This window comes from Rissa tridactyla, chromosome 4, assembly GCF_028500815.1.
Source record: "Rissa tridactyla isolate bRisTri1 chromosome 4, bRisTri1.patW.cur.20221130, whole genome shotgun sequence".
In the NCBI taxonomy this organism is placed as follows: Eukaryota; Metazoa; Chordata; class Aves; order Charadriiformes; family Laridae; genus Rissa; species Rissa tridactyla.
Window position 1 is genome coordinate 73,338,722 of NC_071469.1, and position 13,951 is coordinate 73,352,672.

General features: G+C 65.9%; 2 protein-coding genes and 5 non-coding genes across 10 annotated transcripts; 1 reads left to right on the top strand and 6 right to left on the bottom strand.

Moving 5' to 3' along the window:
- Positions 1-1,382: 1,382 nt before the first annotated feature.
- On the top strand, positions 1,383-4,344 carry LOC128909373 (C-factor-like). The gene is made up of 6 exons (XM_054200968.1): positions 1,383-1,520; positions 2,046-2,097; positions 2,329-2,516; positions 2,601-2,759; positions 2,877-2,987; positions 4,231-4,344. Exons 1-6 carry the CDS (start codon positions 1,383-1,385, stop codon positions 4,342-4,344), a joined length of 762 nt encoding a protein of 253 aa, XP_054056943.1.
- Positions 4,038-12,511, bottom strand: IL34 (interleukin 34). Of its 4 annotated transcripts, none has more exons than XR_008466350.1 (7): positions 10,859-11,385; positions 10,661-10,764; positions 10,308-10,385; positions 10,039-10,212; positions 6,581-6,719; positions 5,575-6,012; positions 4,038-4,982 (listed from the first exon to the last, which is right to left on the bottom strand). XR_008466350.1 is itself a non-coding variant. In XM_054200969.1 (7 exons), the coding sequence occupies exons 2-7, from the start codon at positions 10,884-10,886 to the stop codon at positions 5,933-5,935; spliced, it is 603 nt and encodes a 200-aa protein (XP_054056944.1). In that variant the 5' UTR covers positions 10,887-11,114; positions 12,446-12,511; the 3' UTR covers positions 5,329-5,932. The 4 variants fall into 4 exon arrangements, 3 of the variants coding, with proteins under 3 accessions (XP_054056944.1, XP_054056945.1, XP_054056946.1); XM_054200969.1 differs by lacking the exon at positions 4,038-4,982 and adding an exon at positions 12,446-12,511 and having other exon boundaries at positions 5,329-6,012; positions 10,859-11,114; XM_054200970.1 differs by lacking the exon at positions 4,038-4,982 and adding an exon at positions 12,446-12,504 and having other exon boundaries at positions 5,329-6,012; positions 10,859-11,049.
- TRNAG-GCC (transfer RNA glycine (anticodon GCC)) lies at positions 6,811-6,881 on the bottom strand. Its single transcript has one exon. It is a non-coding gene; the product is annotated as a tRNA-Gly (tRNA).
- On the bottom strand, positions 7,509-7,579 carry TRNAG-GCC (transfer RNA glycine (anticodon GCC)). Its single transcript has one exon. It is a non-coding gene; the product is annotated as a tRNA-Gly (tRNA).
- TRNAG-GCC (transfer RNA glycine (anticodon GCC)) lies at positions 8,385-8,455 on the bottom strand. Its single transcript has one exon. It is a non-coding gene; the product is annotated as a tRNA-Gly (tRNA).
- On the bottom strand, positions 9,235-9,305 carry TRNAG-GCC (transfer RNA glycine (anticodon GCC)). The gene has a single exon. It is a non-coding gene; the product is annotated as a tRNA-Gly (tRNA).
- TRNAG-GCC (transfer RNA glycine (anticodon GCC)) lies at positions 9,728-9,798 on the bottom strand. The gene has a single exon. It is a non-coding gene; the product is annotated as a tRNA-Gly (tRNA).
- Positions 12,512-13,951: the final 1,440 nt, after the last annotated feature.

Below are 13,951 nucleotides of genomic sequence, written 5' to 3' on the forward strand. Positions count from 1 at the left end.
CTGGAGGTCCGTAGCAGTGGGGAGGGGGCTGTGGGGGGGGGTGGGGGGAATGTGTGAGACGGCGGGAGGACAATTACAGCCCCCTGCAGTTTGGGGGGACACTGGGACACAGCGGCTGAGGATGCCGAACCACCTCTTTGCCCCCACCCCAGCCCCCCCAAACCCCCTCCCTCTCCCTCAGCACCCACCGACCCTGTGCAGGGTCCTGCTGGGGGGGAAGGGGGTGTCCGGGGGATGGGGTGGGGGGGGGTTCACCCACCCACACCCCCCCACAAAGCGAAGCAGCTGATTTCTGCCGGCGGCTGGAGGAAAGCACAACCCCCCCCTCGCCCCCCCCCACCCCCGCTGTACATAGCCCCCCCCACCCCGCTGTCTGTCGCATCGCAGCCTCCTCCCCCCTCCCTTTCCCTCCCCCTTTAGGAATAACGATTTAGTTCCCCCCTCCTCCCCCCTTCTGCCCAGAACCGCTGATGCCAAGTGACAAATGTTTGGGTTTGGGGGACAGGGAGGTGGGGGGGGGGTGGGATGGTGGGGGGGGGAAGTGTCTCTTATTTTGTACAGAAAACAAAAATTCCTTGGAAAAGAAAAAAAAAAAAAACCGACCTGTCTTTCGACTGAAGTAACTTTTCTGGTGCTGTTGTTAACTTGGACCTTTATTTTAATTTTTTTTTTTTTTTTAATTTATTTCCCTTCCGTGCTCCCGCCTCTGCTGCCGCTTCCCCCCACCTCCCCGCCCTCCCCCCCCACCCCCCCCCCGGCCCCGCACTGTCCCTCCACCAGGTTTCTTTCTCTTTCTTTCATTCCCTCATTTCTTTTTTTTTTTTTTTTTTTTTTTTGGTGGCAATTCCCCTCTTTCCCACCTGCCCCGCCCCCCCCGCCCGGCCCCCCCCCCCCCCCAATTTCCATAGTCACTGCTACAAGTAACGAATGCACTGTGAAGATTCCAGTATTAATAAAGGTTGTACTGTAATTAATAGCCTCGCCTGCGCTCCTAGGGATGTGCTGGGGGGGGCGGGGGGGGTCACCCCAATAATAGGGGACAGGTGGGAAGGTCCCGTCACCCCTTTGGGGGTCCCCCATGGCTGGGGCGGGGTGAGACACCCCCATGGTCAAGGTGATGGGTGATCCTTGGGATGCAGAAGAGCATCCCTGCTGGGGGACACCCCCCCCCCCCCCCCCCCCCCGGGATGCAGATGAGCATCCCCTTGCCCCCAGCCCTTCCAGGAGTGGGGTGGTGGGGGGGAGTGCAGGCGGTGTGTCGTGTGTCCCCCCGCCCTGACACACATAACCAGCACCTCCACCCATCCCAGCAGCACCCGCGAAACCGAATTCCCGGCAGGATTGCCAAACCTTGCCGGGGCGGCGGAAGCGGCTTGCCGGGGATGGAGGGGCTCGGGGTGGGCAACGTTCTGCTGACGGGCTGCGACGGGGGGTTCGGCCTGGGGCTGCTGAAGGGGTTGCTGGAGCAGCCCAGTCCCCCCCGCCACATCTTCGCCGCTTGCCTGGACCCCCAAGGGAAGGTAGGGAGGGTGCCGGGAGGGGGACACCACTGTGTGTTGGGGGGGGTGGGTCTCCTCTGGGACAGGGTGGGAAACGCAGCGCTTGGGGTGCCACCATCCCCACCTGTTTTTGAGGGGGGCTGAGGGTCAGCATCCCGCACCATGAATGGCATGGAAAAATACTTGTATTTATATGTATTTAAGTCTTTTGGCTTGTCTTGGCATAGATAAGTGGGGGGGGGGAAAGGGTGAAGGGGGGGTGCTGGCAGCTCCCCACACCAGGGCATCGCTGCCGGCAGCTGCAGGGGGCCGGGGGGGGGCGGGGGGGCGGCTTTGAAGCTGCCGGGCTCGGCCAGGTGCGGGGAAGAAGCGACTCGCCCCGAATCTCTCCCACGGGAGCTTGTCGAAACGTGTCGGCCGTGACACGCGGGGGCCGCCCGGTCCCCACCCCGGCGTGGCACAGGGCCACGCTCCTGGCGAGCTGCCCAGGCTCAACCTGACATCCCCCCCCCCCCGTCCCCCCCCGCCCCTCCTTTGTCTGTGTAGGCTATCAACGAGGTGGCTCTGGGTTGCCCCAACGTCGTGGTCCTGCCCCTAGGTAGGTGCCAGGGGTGGGACGGGGACGAAGCCTTGCAGGATTTAATGGCACCCGTGGGTGGCTCCGGGAAACACCACCCAAGCAGGCGGGTCCCTCGGTTTGGGCTCAGCCCAACCAGGTCACCGCCGGGACCAGGAGGATGCTCGGTGGCCGGGAGCTGTATCCCACCACATCCCACTTGCCTGGGACACGGCCACCAGCCCATCCCCAAGCCCTCCTGTCCCCTCGCAGATGTGACGGACCCCAACAGCATCAAGGCGGCGGTGGGGAAGGTGAGGGAGAAGGTGGGAAGCGCCGGCCTCAACCTCCTGATCAACAACGCCGGCACCACGCGCCGCAGCACGCTGGCCACCGAGACAGCGGAGAACATGAGCCTCGTCTACGCCACCAACACCATCGGGCCCCTGCAGATGAGCCAGGTGAGGCCACAGGCAACCCCTGCCCCACACGCTGGGCGCGGGGAGGAAGAGGATGGTGATGCCCGAGCGTCTGCTCCCCCTCAGGCGTTCCTGCCCCTGCTGAAGGAGGCGGCCGAGGCCGAAGGGCAGCGTGGGATGAGCTGCAGCAGAGCCGCCATCGTCAACATCTCCAGCATCCTGGGCTCCATCGAGGTGGCGGAGGCTTGGGAGGAGAGGCAGGACATCTGCTACCGCTGCAGCAAGGTACCGCCACCGGGAGAACCGGGAGGAATTTGGGGGTTACCTCCTGTGGGATTTCCCCTCCTGCCGACCATGGCACTGCCAGCTCATGGTGGTGGTGGTGGGGTTTGTCCTCCCCAGGCTGCTCTGAACATGCTCACCAAGTGCCTGGCACTGGAGTACGGGGGCAGCGGGATCCTCTGCGTGTCTGTGGACCCCGGCTGTGTGACGCCTCCCTTGGGAAGGGGGACGGTGAGTGACGGGAGGTGCATGGCCACCCTGCCTTGGCAAAGTCCCACTTGGCATCCCTTCCCAGGACCATCCCCTCCCACGGGCAACACTTCCCTTGGACATCCCTTCCCTGGGGGCATCCCTTCCTGCAGGCATCACTTCCCAGGGGCATGCCTTCCCAGCAGCATCCCTTCCCCAGGGCATTCTTCCCTACAGGCATCCCTTCTCGTGGGCATTCCTTCCGGGGGAGCATCCCTTCCCATAGACATCCCTTCCCTGGAGGCATCCCTTCCTCGGGGGTGTCCCTTCCCAGAGGCATCCCTTCCCAGGGCGTCCCCTCCTACAGCCATCCCTTCCCAGGGGTATCTTTTCCCAGGGGGATCCGTTCGTCGGGGGGCATCCCTTCCCATGGACATCCCCACAGCCATCCCTTCCCTGCAGCCATCTCTTCCCATGGGGTATCCCTTCCCACAGGCATCCCTTCCCAGGGCATCCCTTGCCATGGACATCTTTTCCCAGGGGCATCCCTTCATCGGGGGGCATCCCTTCCCATGGGCATCCCTTCCCATGGACATCCCCACGGGCATCCCTTCCCACAGCCATCCCTTCCCATGGGCATTCCTTCGCATGGACATCCCCACAGCCATCCCTCCCCATGGGCACCCCTCCCCAGCTGCCTCCACCCCGTGCAACCACACCACCCCCCCCCCCACCCCCCCCCGCCTTGCTCCCAGGGGAGCTGCGCCGCCCTCCGCAGCAAAGGCCCGGCTCCGGCCTCTGCCCCTAAACCATTCATTTTCCTCCTTTTTTCATTTCCGCTCCCATCCCGATGGCGTGTCAGCAGAGGGCACCCCGGCCCTGTGCTCGGCTCCGGCTGGGGGGCTGCACCCAGGGTGCTGCCCCCCACCCCATCCCCCCAGCACCCCAAATTCACCTTCTCCTCGGACCGCGGAGGCGAGGTTGGAGACCATCAGCCTCTTGCAGGTCTTACCCCCGCGCTGGCTTGCGGAGAGAACAAACGCGACGCTTCTTTCTTTTTTTTTTAATTAGGAACCATAAAATGAACCTCATAGCATCCAAATTAGGGAGGAGTCATTTGTGATTAATTTTGCCCTTGGCTGCTAAAGCATCTCCAGCCTCTCCCAACCTTCCCCAGCCAGAGCTGGCATCCCACCACGCCACGGGATGGGGCTGGGGGTGCCGGGAAGCAGGGGGGGTTTTGGTTGATTTTTTTTTTTCCCCCCCACCCCCACCCCATGCCCAGGGCCCGGTGACAGTGGAGGAGAGCGTGCAGGGCGTCCTACGGCTGCTGGCCGGGCTCTCGGCCACCAGCAACGGCACCTTCTGGGACTGGAGAGGGCAGAGCCTGCCCTGGTGAGCGCGGCGCCCACCCGCGGCACCCGCTGAGCTCAGTAAAGTTAATTCATGGCCATTTCCAGGCTCGTTCTGGTTCTGTGGGGTGAGGGCAGGGACCCCTGGCTTGCTGGGGGTGAGAGTTGGGATCATTACCCCCACCCCCACCCCACCCTCCCCAAGGATGCTGATGCCAGGGCAGCAGAGGGAAGGATGCTCCAAGTCCTGCATCCCAGTGCCAGGCTCTGCTGGGGCATCCTCACGCTGCCGGAGAGGCAGGGCTGGATACGGCCCCACACTGCAAAGTGGCCTCTGGGGACCGGTGGCCTCCTAGACAGCCCCAAAACGGCGGCCACGGAGCATCTTTCCAAGAGTCCAGCTCCTCCAAAACCAGTCGTCCTTTCCTTGCCCACCCTGAGGACGCTGACGGGCTTTTTTTCCTGCTGGTTCAAGGCCAGCGAAGGCTCTTCCATTTCCATCAGCTGGGGGTTTCACAGCGGGAGCCTGTCCCAAGTCCTCGCATGTCCCTGGGGATGGCTTCCGGGACCTCAGCCCTTGCCCTGGCCGACTCCATCTCGTCTCATGGTGTATCCGGGCTCCGGTTCCCCCCGTCGCGTGAGTGCCTTTCCTTTCCGCGCCCGCCCTCCGCTGACATTTTTGAAGCTGTCCCTCGAAAGAGGGACAGGAAATCCATGTCGCAACAGCTCAAGTGGGCACTTGGGCTGGTAACGCGGGGCTTTGGCAGGCCCTTTGCCGCGGGGGATGCTCTGGGAAGCCCCGCCGGGGTCAGTTTTGCTGGGACAGCTTCGTTTTTCCCACGGTGGAAGAGCACAAGGGTCGGGGGACGACGGCACACAGGGATGCAGGCGGGGAGGGGTGGACGGACACACACCATTCCCACGCTTGACGGAGGGAGCGGAAGGTGGGAGCTCAGCCCCGGGGGGGGGCGGGGAAAGCTTGGAAGCCCCAGGTGGGGCCCCTGGATCACCCGGGGGGGTGTTGTTAATTAGGGGGCGGGGGGGGGGTGGAGGTGGGGAGTGAGGGGCGTCGAATTAAAGCGCTTATCAAGCAGCGGATCATAGTTGGTGGGCTTGATGTGAGCTCTGCGTGGGCTTTATATAAACATGAAGCATCGCTAGGCATGAAGAGGGGAGGAAGAGGAGGAGGAGGATGAAGAGGGAGGAGGAGGAGGAGGAGGAGGAGGAGGAGAAGGAAGACATTGCACCCACCGGTGCTGCAGCGCCCGCAGCCTCACCGGCACGTTCTCCTAGGCTTGCAATCCTAAGCAGCCCCGCAGCCTGGAATACACCAATTAAGGGCTTCTAATAGCTGATTAAGTTAATTAAGCTGGGGGAAGGCGTGGGGGGGGAGGCAGCCGGCCAGCCCCCAGCCCCTCCGGCGCGCCGCGCCGCCAAGCACAACAAACAAATCCAGATGTTTTCTTGCCGGGGAAGCGGCCGGGGCTGACGGAGGCGGCTCGGCAGGAGGTGGCCCTGGAGGTCTCCTCTACGGGGGGGTGGGGGGAAATATGTCCCCCGCCAAGTCAGGGGAGGGGACCAACACCCCAAAAAGAGGAGGCAGAGGAGGCAGCTGGGGTTCTCTCTGCTGGGCCTTTATTTGGGGAAAGGCTGGGAGCTCCTGGGACCCCCCCTGGCTGGAAGCAGAGCGGCGACGCTGAGCGCTGGAGAATTACCTGGTGTTTCATGAAAGCGGGGGGGGGGGGGGGCGGGGGGGGTGAAATAAAAAAAAAAATTACAAAACTGAGAGGAACCGGGCGATGCCTTCGCCCCTGCTGTGGGCACGGCAGTGTCGTCCCCACCCTCCCCGTTCCCCAAACTTCTGCAGCCGACAGCCCCCACGGGGCTGTGTCCCCCCACACCCCTGCAGAAGGTGCCCGGCATTTCGGATGGGGCCGACCCTGTGGCCATGCACAGTCCCACACTCCCAGAGGGGGTGGCATTTGGTCCCGGGGGGGGGGTGGTGTGATATTTGCCCGCCATTTGCATCTTCCTTGGGGCCCCCCCCCCCCACCCCCGAAGGGGCTCTGCTGGGGGGGTGGGGCAGAGCAGAGGCAGCATCCCAGGCTCCAAGGCGAGGAGAAGGCGTTGAGCGAGGGGTCTCCTGTTAGGTGGACTCCCACCGACCTGGGCAGAGGGGACAGGCGTCACCCAGCGGGACAGGCCCCACGCGTGGCACCGCCGTTCCCCAAGGTGTCCTGCCCTGTGTCCGCCCCCCCCACCGCCACGTTGTTCCCCACTCACAAGGTGCCCCGTAGAGCATCCGCATGACCTTGAGGCAGTTGTCCAGCAGCGCCTTGGGGCGCACGGCCTTCCTCCGGCTCTCGGCGCCCGCGCTGTGCACCAGCTTCACCAGGTCGGCCACCACCGCCTCCACGTCCGTCTGCAGGGACAGGTCAGCGGGGCATCACCCAGATGTCATCCCCCCCCCCCACGACTCCCAGGGACATCAGGGGGCAAAAAGATACAGCTGTTGCATTGGCCGGGAATCGAACCCGGGCCTCCCGCGTGGCAGGCGAGAATTCTACCACTGAACCACCAATGCCAGATGTTAGGTGGTTTCCAACACTGTCCCACGGCCCCACAAACCCAGGGGGACAGTTGTTATTAGCCTTCAGAGTTAACACTCTGATGAGAGGATCTCAGAGGGGCTGCAGAACCTGCCCCATGGCGCAGGACAACCCAGACACACTTCAGGTCCACACTGGGGACCCAGCTGGCACAGGACACCCCACCCAGCACCCAAACACAGCTGCCTACGGGGTGCAGCGGCACCTCCCAGCCCCCAGAAGCCCCCCCTGCCCTGGGCCAGGGACCCTCAGCCCCGCCAAGCCGGGGACACTCACTGTCACCACACAGTCGTGCTCACTGCCACCAGCCAGCCAGTGTCCCCCGCTGGCTCTGAGGCAGGGACCCTCATTGCCACTAAAAGACGGGTGACTTACTGCCACCAAAGCAGGGACCCTCCTGGCCACCAAGCCACAGACAATGCCTCTCCCTGAGCCAGGGGCACTCACTGCCACCAAGCCACCTCCCTGACATGGTCCCACGGGAGTCAACAAGGGCCCCACCAGCACCAAGGGGTGCTCAAGGGAGAAGGGGGTGCTCCCCCTCTCAGCAGTCCCCGAGTCGTGCCCCCCCAGGGACACCGGGGTGCAAAAGCTGCAGCTGTTGCATTGGCCGGGAATCGAACCCGGGCCTCCCGCGTGGCAGGCGAGAATTCTACCACTGAACCACCAATGCCAGATGTGGGGAAGACTCCAGCCCTGTCCCACGGCCCCACAAACCCACTGGATGCTGACAGCTGGGTGTCCCCCTCAAAGGGGACCCCAACAGACAGCTCTGATGATGGGGCTCCAGCCATGTGAGTGCCTCCTCCTGCCGCCCCACACATCGCCCCCAGCCAGGGGCGGTTGTCATTAGCCTTCAGAGTTAACACTCCTTACACAAACGAGCAAAGCTCGTGCTCGTCTCAGAGGGGCTGCAGAACCTGCCCCATGGCACAGGACAACCCAGACACACTTCAGGTCCACACTGGGGACCCAGCTGGCACAGGACACCCCACCCAGCACCCAAACACAGCTGCCTACGGGGTGCAGCGGCACCTCCCAGCCCCCAGAAGCCCCCCCCGCCCTGGGCCAGGGACCCTCAGCCCCGCCAAGCCAGGGACACTCATTGTCACCACACAGTCGCGCTCACTGCCACCAGCCAGCCAGTGTCCCCCGCTGGCTCTGAGGCAGGGACCCTCATTGCCACTAAAAGATGGGTGAATTACTGCCACCCACCCAGAAGATCACTATCCCTGAGCCAGGGTGACTTACTGCCACCAAAGCAGGGACCCTCCTGGCCACCAAGCCACAGACAATGCCTCTCCCTAAGCCAGGGGCACTCACTGCCACCAAGCCACCTCCCTGACATGGTCCCACGGGAGTCAACAAGGGCCCCACCAGCACCAAGGGGTGCTCAAGGGAGAAGGGGGTGCTCCCCCTCTCAGCAGCCCCCGAGTCGTGCCCCCCCAGGGAAACTGGGGTGCAAAAGCTGCAGCTGTTGCATTGGCCGGGAATCGAACCCGGGCCTCCCGCGTGGCAGGCGAGAATTCTACCACTGAACCACCAATGCCAGATGTGGGGAAGACTCCAGCCCTGCCCCACGGCCCCACAAACCATTGGGGTGGGGGCACCAGGGACAGGCACTGTCGGCTGGGTGTCCTCCTGAGAGCGGACCCCAACAGACAGCTCTGCTGACCGGGCTCCAGCCATGCGAGCGCTTCCTCCTGCCGCTCCACTCATCGCCCCCAGCCAGGGGCGGTTGTCATTAGCCTTCAGAGTTAACACTCCTTACACAAACGAGCAAAGCTCGTGCTCGTCTCAGAGGGGCTGCAGAACCTGCCCCATGGCACAGGACAACCCAGACACACTTCAGGTCCACACTGGGGACCCAGCTGGCACAGGACACCCCACCCAGCACCCAAACACAGCTGCCTACGGGGTGCAGCGGCACCTCCCAGCCCCCAGAAGCCCCCCCCGCCCTGGGCCAGGGACCCTCAGCCCCGCCAAACCGGGGACACTCACTGTCACCACACAGTCGTGCTCACTGTCACCAGCCAGCCAGTGTCCCCCGCTGGCTCTGAGGCAGGGACCCTCATTGCCACTAAAAGACGGGTGACTTACTGCCACCAAAGCAGGGACCCTCCTGGCCACCAAGCCACAGACAATGCCTCTCCCTAAGCCAGGGGCACTCACTGCCACCAAGCCACCTCCCTGACATGGTCCCACGGGAGTCAACAAGGGCCCCACCAGCACCAAGGGGTGCTCAAGGGAGAAGGGGGTGCTCCCCTTTCTCAGCAGTCCCCGAGTCGTGCCCCCCCAGGGACACCGGGGTGCAAAAGCTGCAGCTGTTGCATTGGCCGGGAATCGAACCCGGGCCTCCCGCGTGGCAGGCGAGAATTCTACCACTGAACCACCAATGCCAGATGTTAGGTGGTTTCCAACCCTGTCCCACGGCCCCACAAACCCACTGGGACAGTTGTTATTAGCCTTCAGAGTTAACACTCTGATGAGAGGATCTCAGAGGGGCTGCAGAACCTGCCCAACAGCACAGGACAACCCAGCCACACTTTGAGTCCACACTGGAGACCCAGCTGTGACAGGCCACCCCCACCCAGCCCCCTGTTGCCTTCGGGGTGCAACAGCTCCCTGGAGGAGGCAGAGGCCTGGGAAGAGAGGCAGGACCTCTGATCCTGCTGCAGCAAGGTCCTGCCACTGGGAAAACAGGGATGAACTCGGGCCGGGGGCAGGGGGGGGTCACCTTCTGCAGAATCCCCCCCCTCCAGCTGTAGCAGTGCCTTGGCAGCCCCCCAAGGTGGGGGTTGCAAGTGAGAAAAAATCCTGTTGCATTGGCCGGGAATCGAACCCGGGCCTCCCGCGTGGCAGGCGAGAATTCTACCACTGAACCACCAATGCCAGATGTGCAGCACCTCCAGCCTCTGCCCCCCAGCATCCTGCCCCCATCCCCCAAGACCCATATGCAGGGGGACTGTGTGTGCCCACACTGTGTCCCCTGCGTGTCCATGCCCATGGGTGCGTGTCCCCGCAGCACGCCTGGGTGCCACGCGGGTGCCCCTTGTGCACCCCCACATCTGTGCCGGGGGCAGGCGGGAGGCGGGGGGGGGGGGCGGGGGGCGGGTTTGGGGGTCTCCCCACCTGCCGGTACTTGCTGTACTCCTTGCCCAGGGCGTCGAAGAGCTGGCCCAGCTCCTGGGTGTACTTCCAGGATGGGTGCTTCTCTGGCAGCACCTCACGGATCCGCAGCACCGCCTGGGAGCTGACGTGGAACCAGAGGTACCGCAGTGCTGCCTCCGACACCGTCCCATTGCGCTGCGGGAGAGAGGGTGACCGGGGTGAGACCCACGCGGGCCGCCCCCCCCCCCGACTGTCCCCATCACGGGGATGTCCCCTGCCGCTTGTCTTACCAGGCGGGTGATGTTGGATGGCCTCAGCACCTCTTCGTACTGGACCTGGACCGTGTAGTCGATGGGGAAGTTGTGTTTCTGGAAAGGCGGAGAAGAGCACGGGGGCTGGCAGCAGAGTGACAGGGACATCGCTGCCAGCCTTGGCGTGACACCGGGCAACCGGCGGAAAAGCCCCTTGACATGATCAACCACTGAACATGGACCAGCAGAAGCAGCTCCAGGCACAAGAGGCACAAAAACCACACACACACCCCCGTTGAAGCATCCATGCCCTCACATGTGTCCCCCCCCCAGAGCAAGCCCTGCAATGTCACATGTCCCCTCCACCCCCCCCCCCTAAAAGTGGGGGTTACCATGTACTGCAGGCGCATCTCGTACTGCAGCTTGTCCTGCAGCAGGCGGCTGAGCTCACATTCTCCCGGCGCAGCAGCCTCCAGCCCCAGCACGGCCAGGACACCTGGGCAATAGAAAGCCAGCGGTGTCAGCCACCCCCCTCCCCACCGGGGACACCCACTGGGGTCCCCCCCACCCCGTCCCCAAGCTGTACTCACACAGGACGGCCGCGTAGCCCGGCTGCATGTCGACGGCGGCCGTCGGCGGAGCCCCCCCACCCCGGCTGCACCTACATGGCCGGTGCTCGCCGGGAGCCTGCAGGGCTGGGGTGTGCGCGGCGGGGGGGGCGAGGGACGGGCGCAGGCCCCGGGCGCTGGGCTGCTCTCCGGTAGCCCCGGGCGGTTGTCCCCTGCCATGGATGGGGGGTCAGTCCCCCTCCCCGGCCATCCCCGCTGGCTTCTCCTCTCCGGCTGGCTGCGGGGAGGCGGCAGGTCCCGGGGCCATCACGGGGTGCCGGCAGGGACGCGCTCCCGGGGGGGTGCGGGACCCCCCCCCTCCTGCACTGCAAGAGGGGATCTGGGGGGAGAGAGCCCCGGCTGCAGCCCCAGGGCAGGCGGGTGCCTGGGCTGCAGCCCCCCAGGGAGGGCACCCGCTCCGGGCCCGGGGGGCCGCGGGATAGGGACAGCCCCACGTGTGCCCCGGGTGGCCCCCGAGGGCTGCTGGTGGCCGTGGGTGTCTGTGCCCCGTTCAGGACAGGGCTGCCAGGGCTTCCCCCGGCGCCGCCCCCAGGGGATTTCCAGGCCGGGGGTGGGGGACGGGACGGGGGCCCGGCCCAGCACCGTTATCCCAGCAATGAGTTTATCCGGCCTCAGCGGGAGCTCAGCCAAGGAGCGCTGGGGGTTGGAGAAGGGGCCGGGGGGCAGAGGGGGACGTGTCGTGTCCCCACGCCCCTGCAAAGGGGGCTGTGCCATGTCCCCACGCCCGTCACCCCAGGGGAAGGGGTCCATAGCGTGCCCTTGTGCCACAGCATGTCCCCAGGCAAAAGTGGGGGGGCGGGGGGCCTGTTGTGTCCCCACACAGTGTGGCACATGGAAGGGCACCCTGCCACGTCCCAGCACACAAGAGACCCACCCGGTGTGTCCTGTCCCCCCCGTGGTGTCCTGTCCCCCCCCACCCCTGTGCAAAGGGGGCCATGCTGTGTCCCCATGCCATGCCCCACAGGGAAGGCAGCCATGCCATGTCCCCATGCCGTGTCCCCACGTGAAGGGACCATCCCATGTCCCCATGCCACTTCCCCACGCTACTTCCCCACGCCAAGGGACCCACGTGCCATCTCCCCACGCAAACGTGGCCGGGCCGTGTCCCCACACCGTGTCCCCACGTGTGTGGGGGGGGAGAGGGGGTGGCCGTACCATGTCCCCGCATCGTGTCCCATACTGTGTCCCCGTGCAAAGGGACCATCCCACGCCCCCACGAGGGACCCGCGTACCGTGTCCCCACGCACACGCGCCCGGGCCGTGTCCCCACACCGTGTCCCCACGCATGGCGTGGTGGTGGGGGGGGGAGTGGGGGGTGTCCGCGCCGTGTCCCACGCCATGTCCCATACCGCGTCCCCACGCCATGCCCCCCCCACGTCCCCCGGCAGAGCGGCGGGGCCGTGTCCCCAGGCGGGGGGGGGGGGGGGTGTTGGGGGGGAGGGTGGCCGCGCCGTGTCCCCAGGCGGGGCCGCGAGTGACCAATCCCCCCCCCCCCCGCCCCCGCCCCGCGCCCCCCTGCCCGGACCCCCCCACGCCGCGCGGACCCACCTGGACGCGTGTCCCCGCGGGCGGCAGCGGCGGGGCCGTGCCCGCGCTTCCCGGGAGGCGGGCGGGGGGCGGCGGCGGCGGCGGGGAGCGGGCGGGGCCGCACCGGGGGCCGGGCGGGGAGCGGGGACCGAGCGACCGCCCCGCACGGAACGGAACGGCCCGGCCCGGCCCAGCCGCGGCGGATCGCCGGCGGCTGCCCCGGCCGGTGTCCCCGAGGCGGGCGGTTCACCCTGCCCGGGGTCCCAGGGGCGCTCAGCTGCCCTGGGTGCGGGTCCCCGGGGTGCTCGGCTAGCCCAGGCTGGGTGTCCCCAGGGTGCTCGGCTAGTCCAGCTGTGTCCCCAGGGTGCCCAGCTGTGTCCCCAGGGTGCTCGGCTAGCCTAGCTGTGTCCCCAGGGTGCCCAGCTGTGTCCCCAGGGTGCTCGGCTAGCCCAGGCTGGGTGTCCCCAGGGTGCTCGGCTAGTCCAGCTGTGTCCCCAGGGTGCCCAGCTGTGTCCCCAGGGTGCTCGGCTAGCCTAGCTGTGTCCCCAGGGTGCCCAGCTGTGTCCCCAGGGTGCTCGGCTAGCCCAGGCTGGGTGTCCCCAGGGTGCTCGGCTAGCCTAGCTGTGTCCCCAGGGTGCTCGGCTAGCCCAGGCTGGGTGTCCCCAGGGTGCTCGGCTAGCCTAGCTGTGTCCCCAGGGTGCTCGGCTAGCCCAGGCTGGGTGTCCCCAGGGTGCTCGGCTAGCCTAGCTGTGTCCCCAGGGTGCTCGGCTAGCCCAGGCTGGGTGTCCCCAGGGTGCTCGGCTAGCCTAGCTGTGTCCCCAGGGTGCTCGGCTAGCCCAGGCTGGGTATCCCCAGGGTGCTCGGCTAGTCCAGCTGTGTCCCCAGGGTGCCCAGCTGTGTCCCCAGGGTGCTCGGCTAGCCCAGGCTGGGTGTCCCCGGGGTGCTTGGCTAGCCTAGCTGGGTGTCCCCAGAATGCTCGGCTAGCCCAGCTGTGTCCCCAGGGTGCTCAGCTAGCCCAGGCTGGGTGTCCCCAGGGTGCTCGGCTAGCCCAGGCTGGGTGTCCCCAGGGCACTCGCCTAGACTGGGTGGGTGTCCCCAGGGTGCTTGGCTAACCCAACTAAGTGTCCCCAGCACGCTCAGCTAGCCCACCTGGGTGTCTCCAGGCTACCTGGCTAGCCCACCTGGTTCTCCCCAGGGTGCCCAGCTAACCCATCTGTGTGTCCCCAGGGGTGCTCAGCTAGCCCACCTGGTTCTCCCCAGGGTGCCCAGCTAGCCCAGCCAGCTGTGCCCAGATTGCCCAGCTAACCCAGTTGGGTTGTCTCCAGGGGGTGCTCAGTTAGCCCACCTGAATGTCCCCAGGTTGCCCAGCTAGCCCTCCTGGGTCCCTCCCTGCTCCTTAGGGCCCTTGGCTCCCCCAGTTCGGTGCTCCCCCGGTGCCCCAGCCAGGTGTCCCTGGGGTGCTCCACTGACCACGCTGCATGTCCCTCCCTGCTCCTCAGGGTGCTGGGCCAGCCCCGCAGCGTGTCC

Bases quoted from the DNA above. Each gene is read 5' to 3' on its own strand.
- LOC128909373 (XM_054200968.1), top strand. From the start codon at position 1,383: ATGGAGGGGCTCGGGGTGGGCAACGTTCTGCTGACGGGCTGCGACGGG. The intron at 1,521-2,045 runs GTAGGGAGGGTG...TTGTCTGTGTAG, and splicing joins GCCTGGACCCCCAAGGGAAG to GCTATCAACGAGGTGGCTCT. The intron at 2,098-2,328 runs GTAGGTGCCAGG...GTCCCCTCGCAG, and splicing joins CGTCGTGGTCCTGCCCCTAG to ATGTGACGGACCCCAACAGC.
- IL34 (XM_054200969.1), bottom strand. From the start codon at position 10,886: ATGCAGCCGGGCTACGCGGCCGTCCTGT. The intron at 10,386-10,660 runs GTAACCCCCACT...CCGCCTTTCCAG, and splicing joins AGATGCGCCTGCAGTACATG to AAACACAACTTCCCCATCGA. The intron at 10,213-10,307 runs GTAAGACAAGCG...TCTCTCCCGCAG, and splicing joins CATCCAACATCACCCGCCTG to CGCAATGGGACGGTGTCGGA.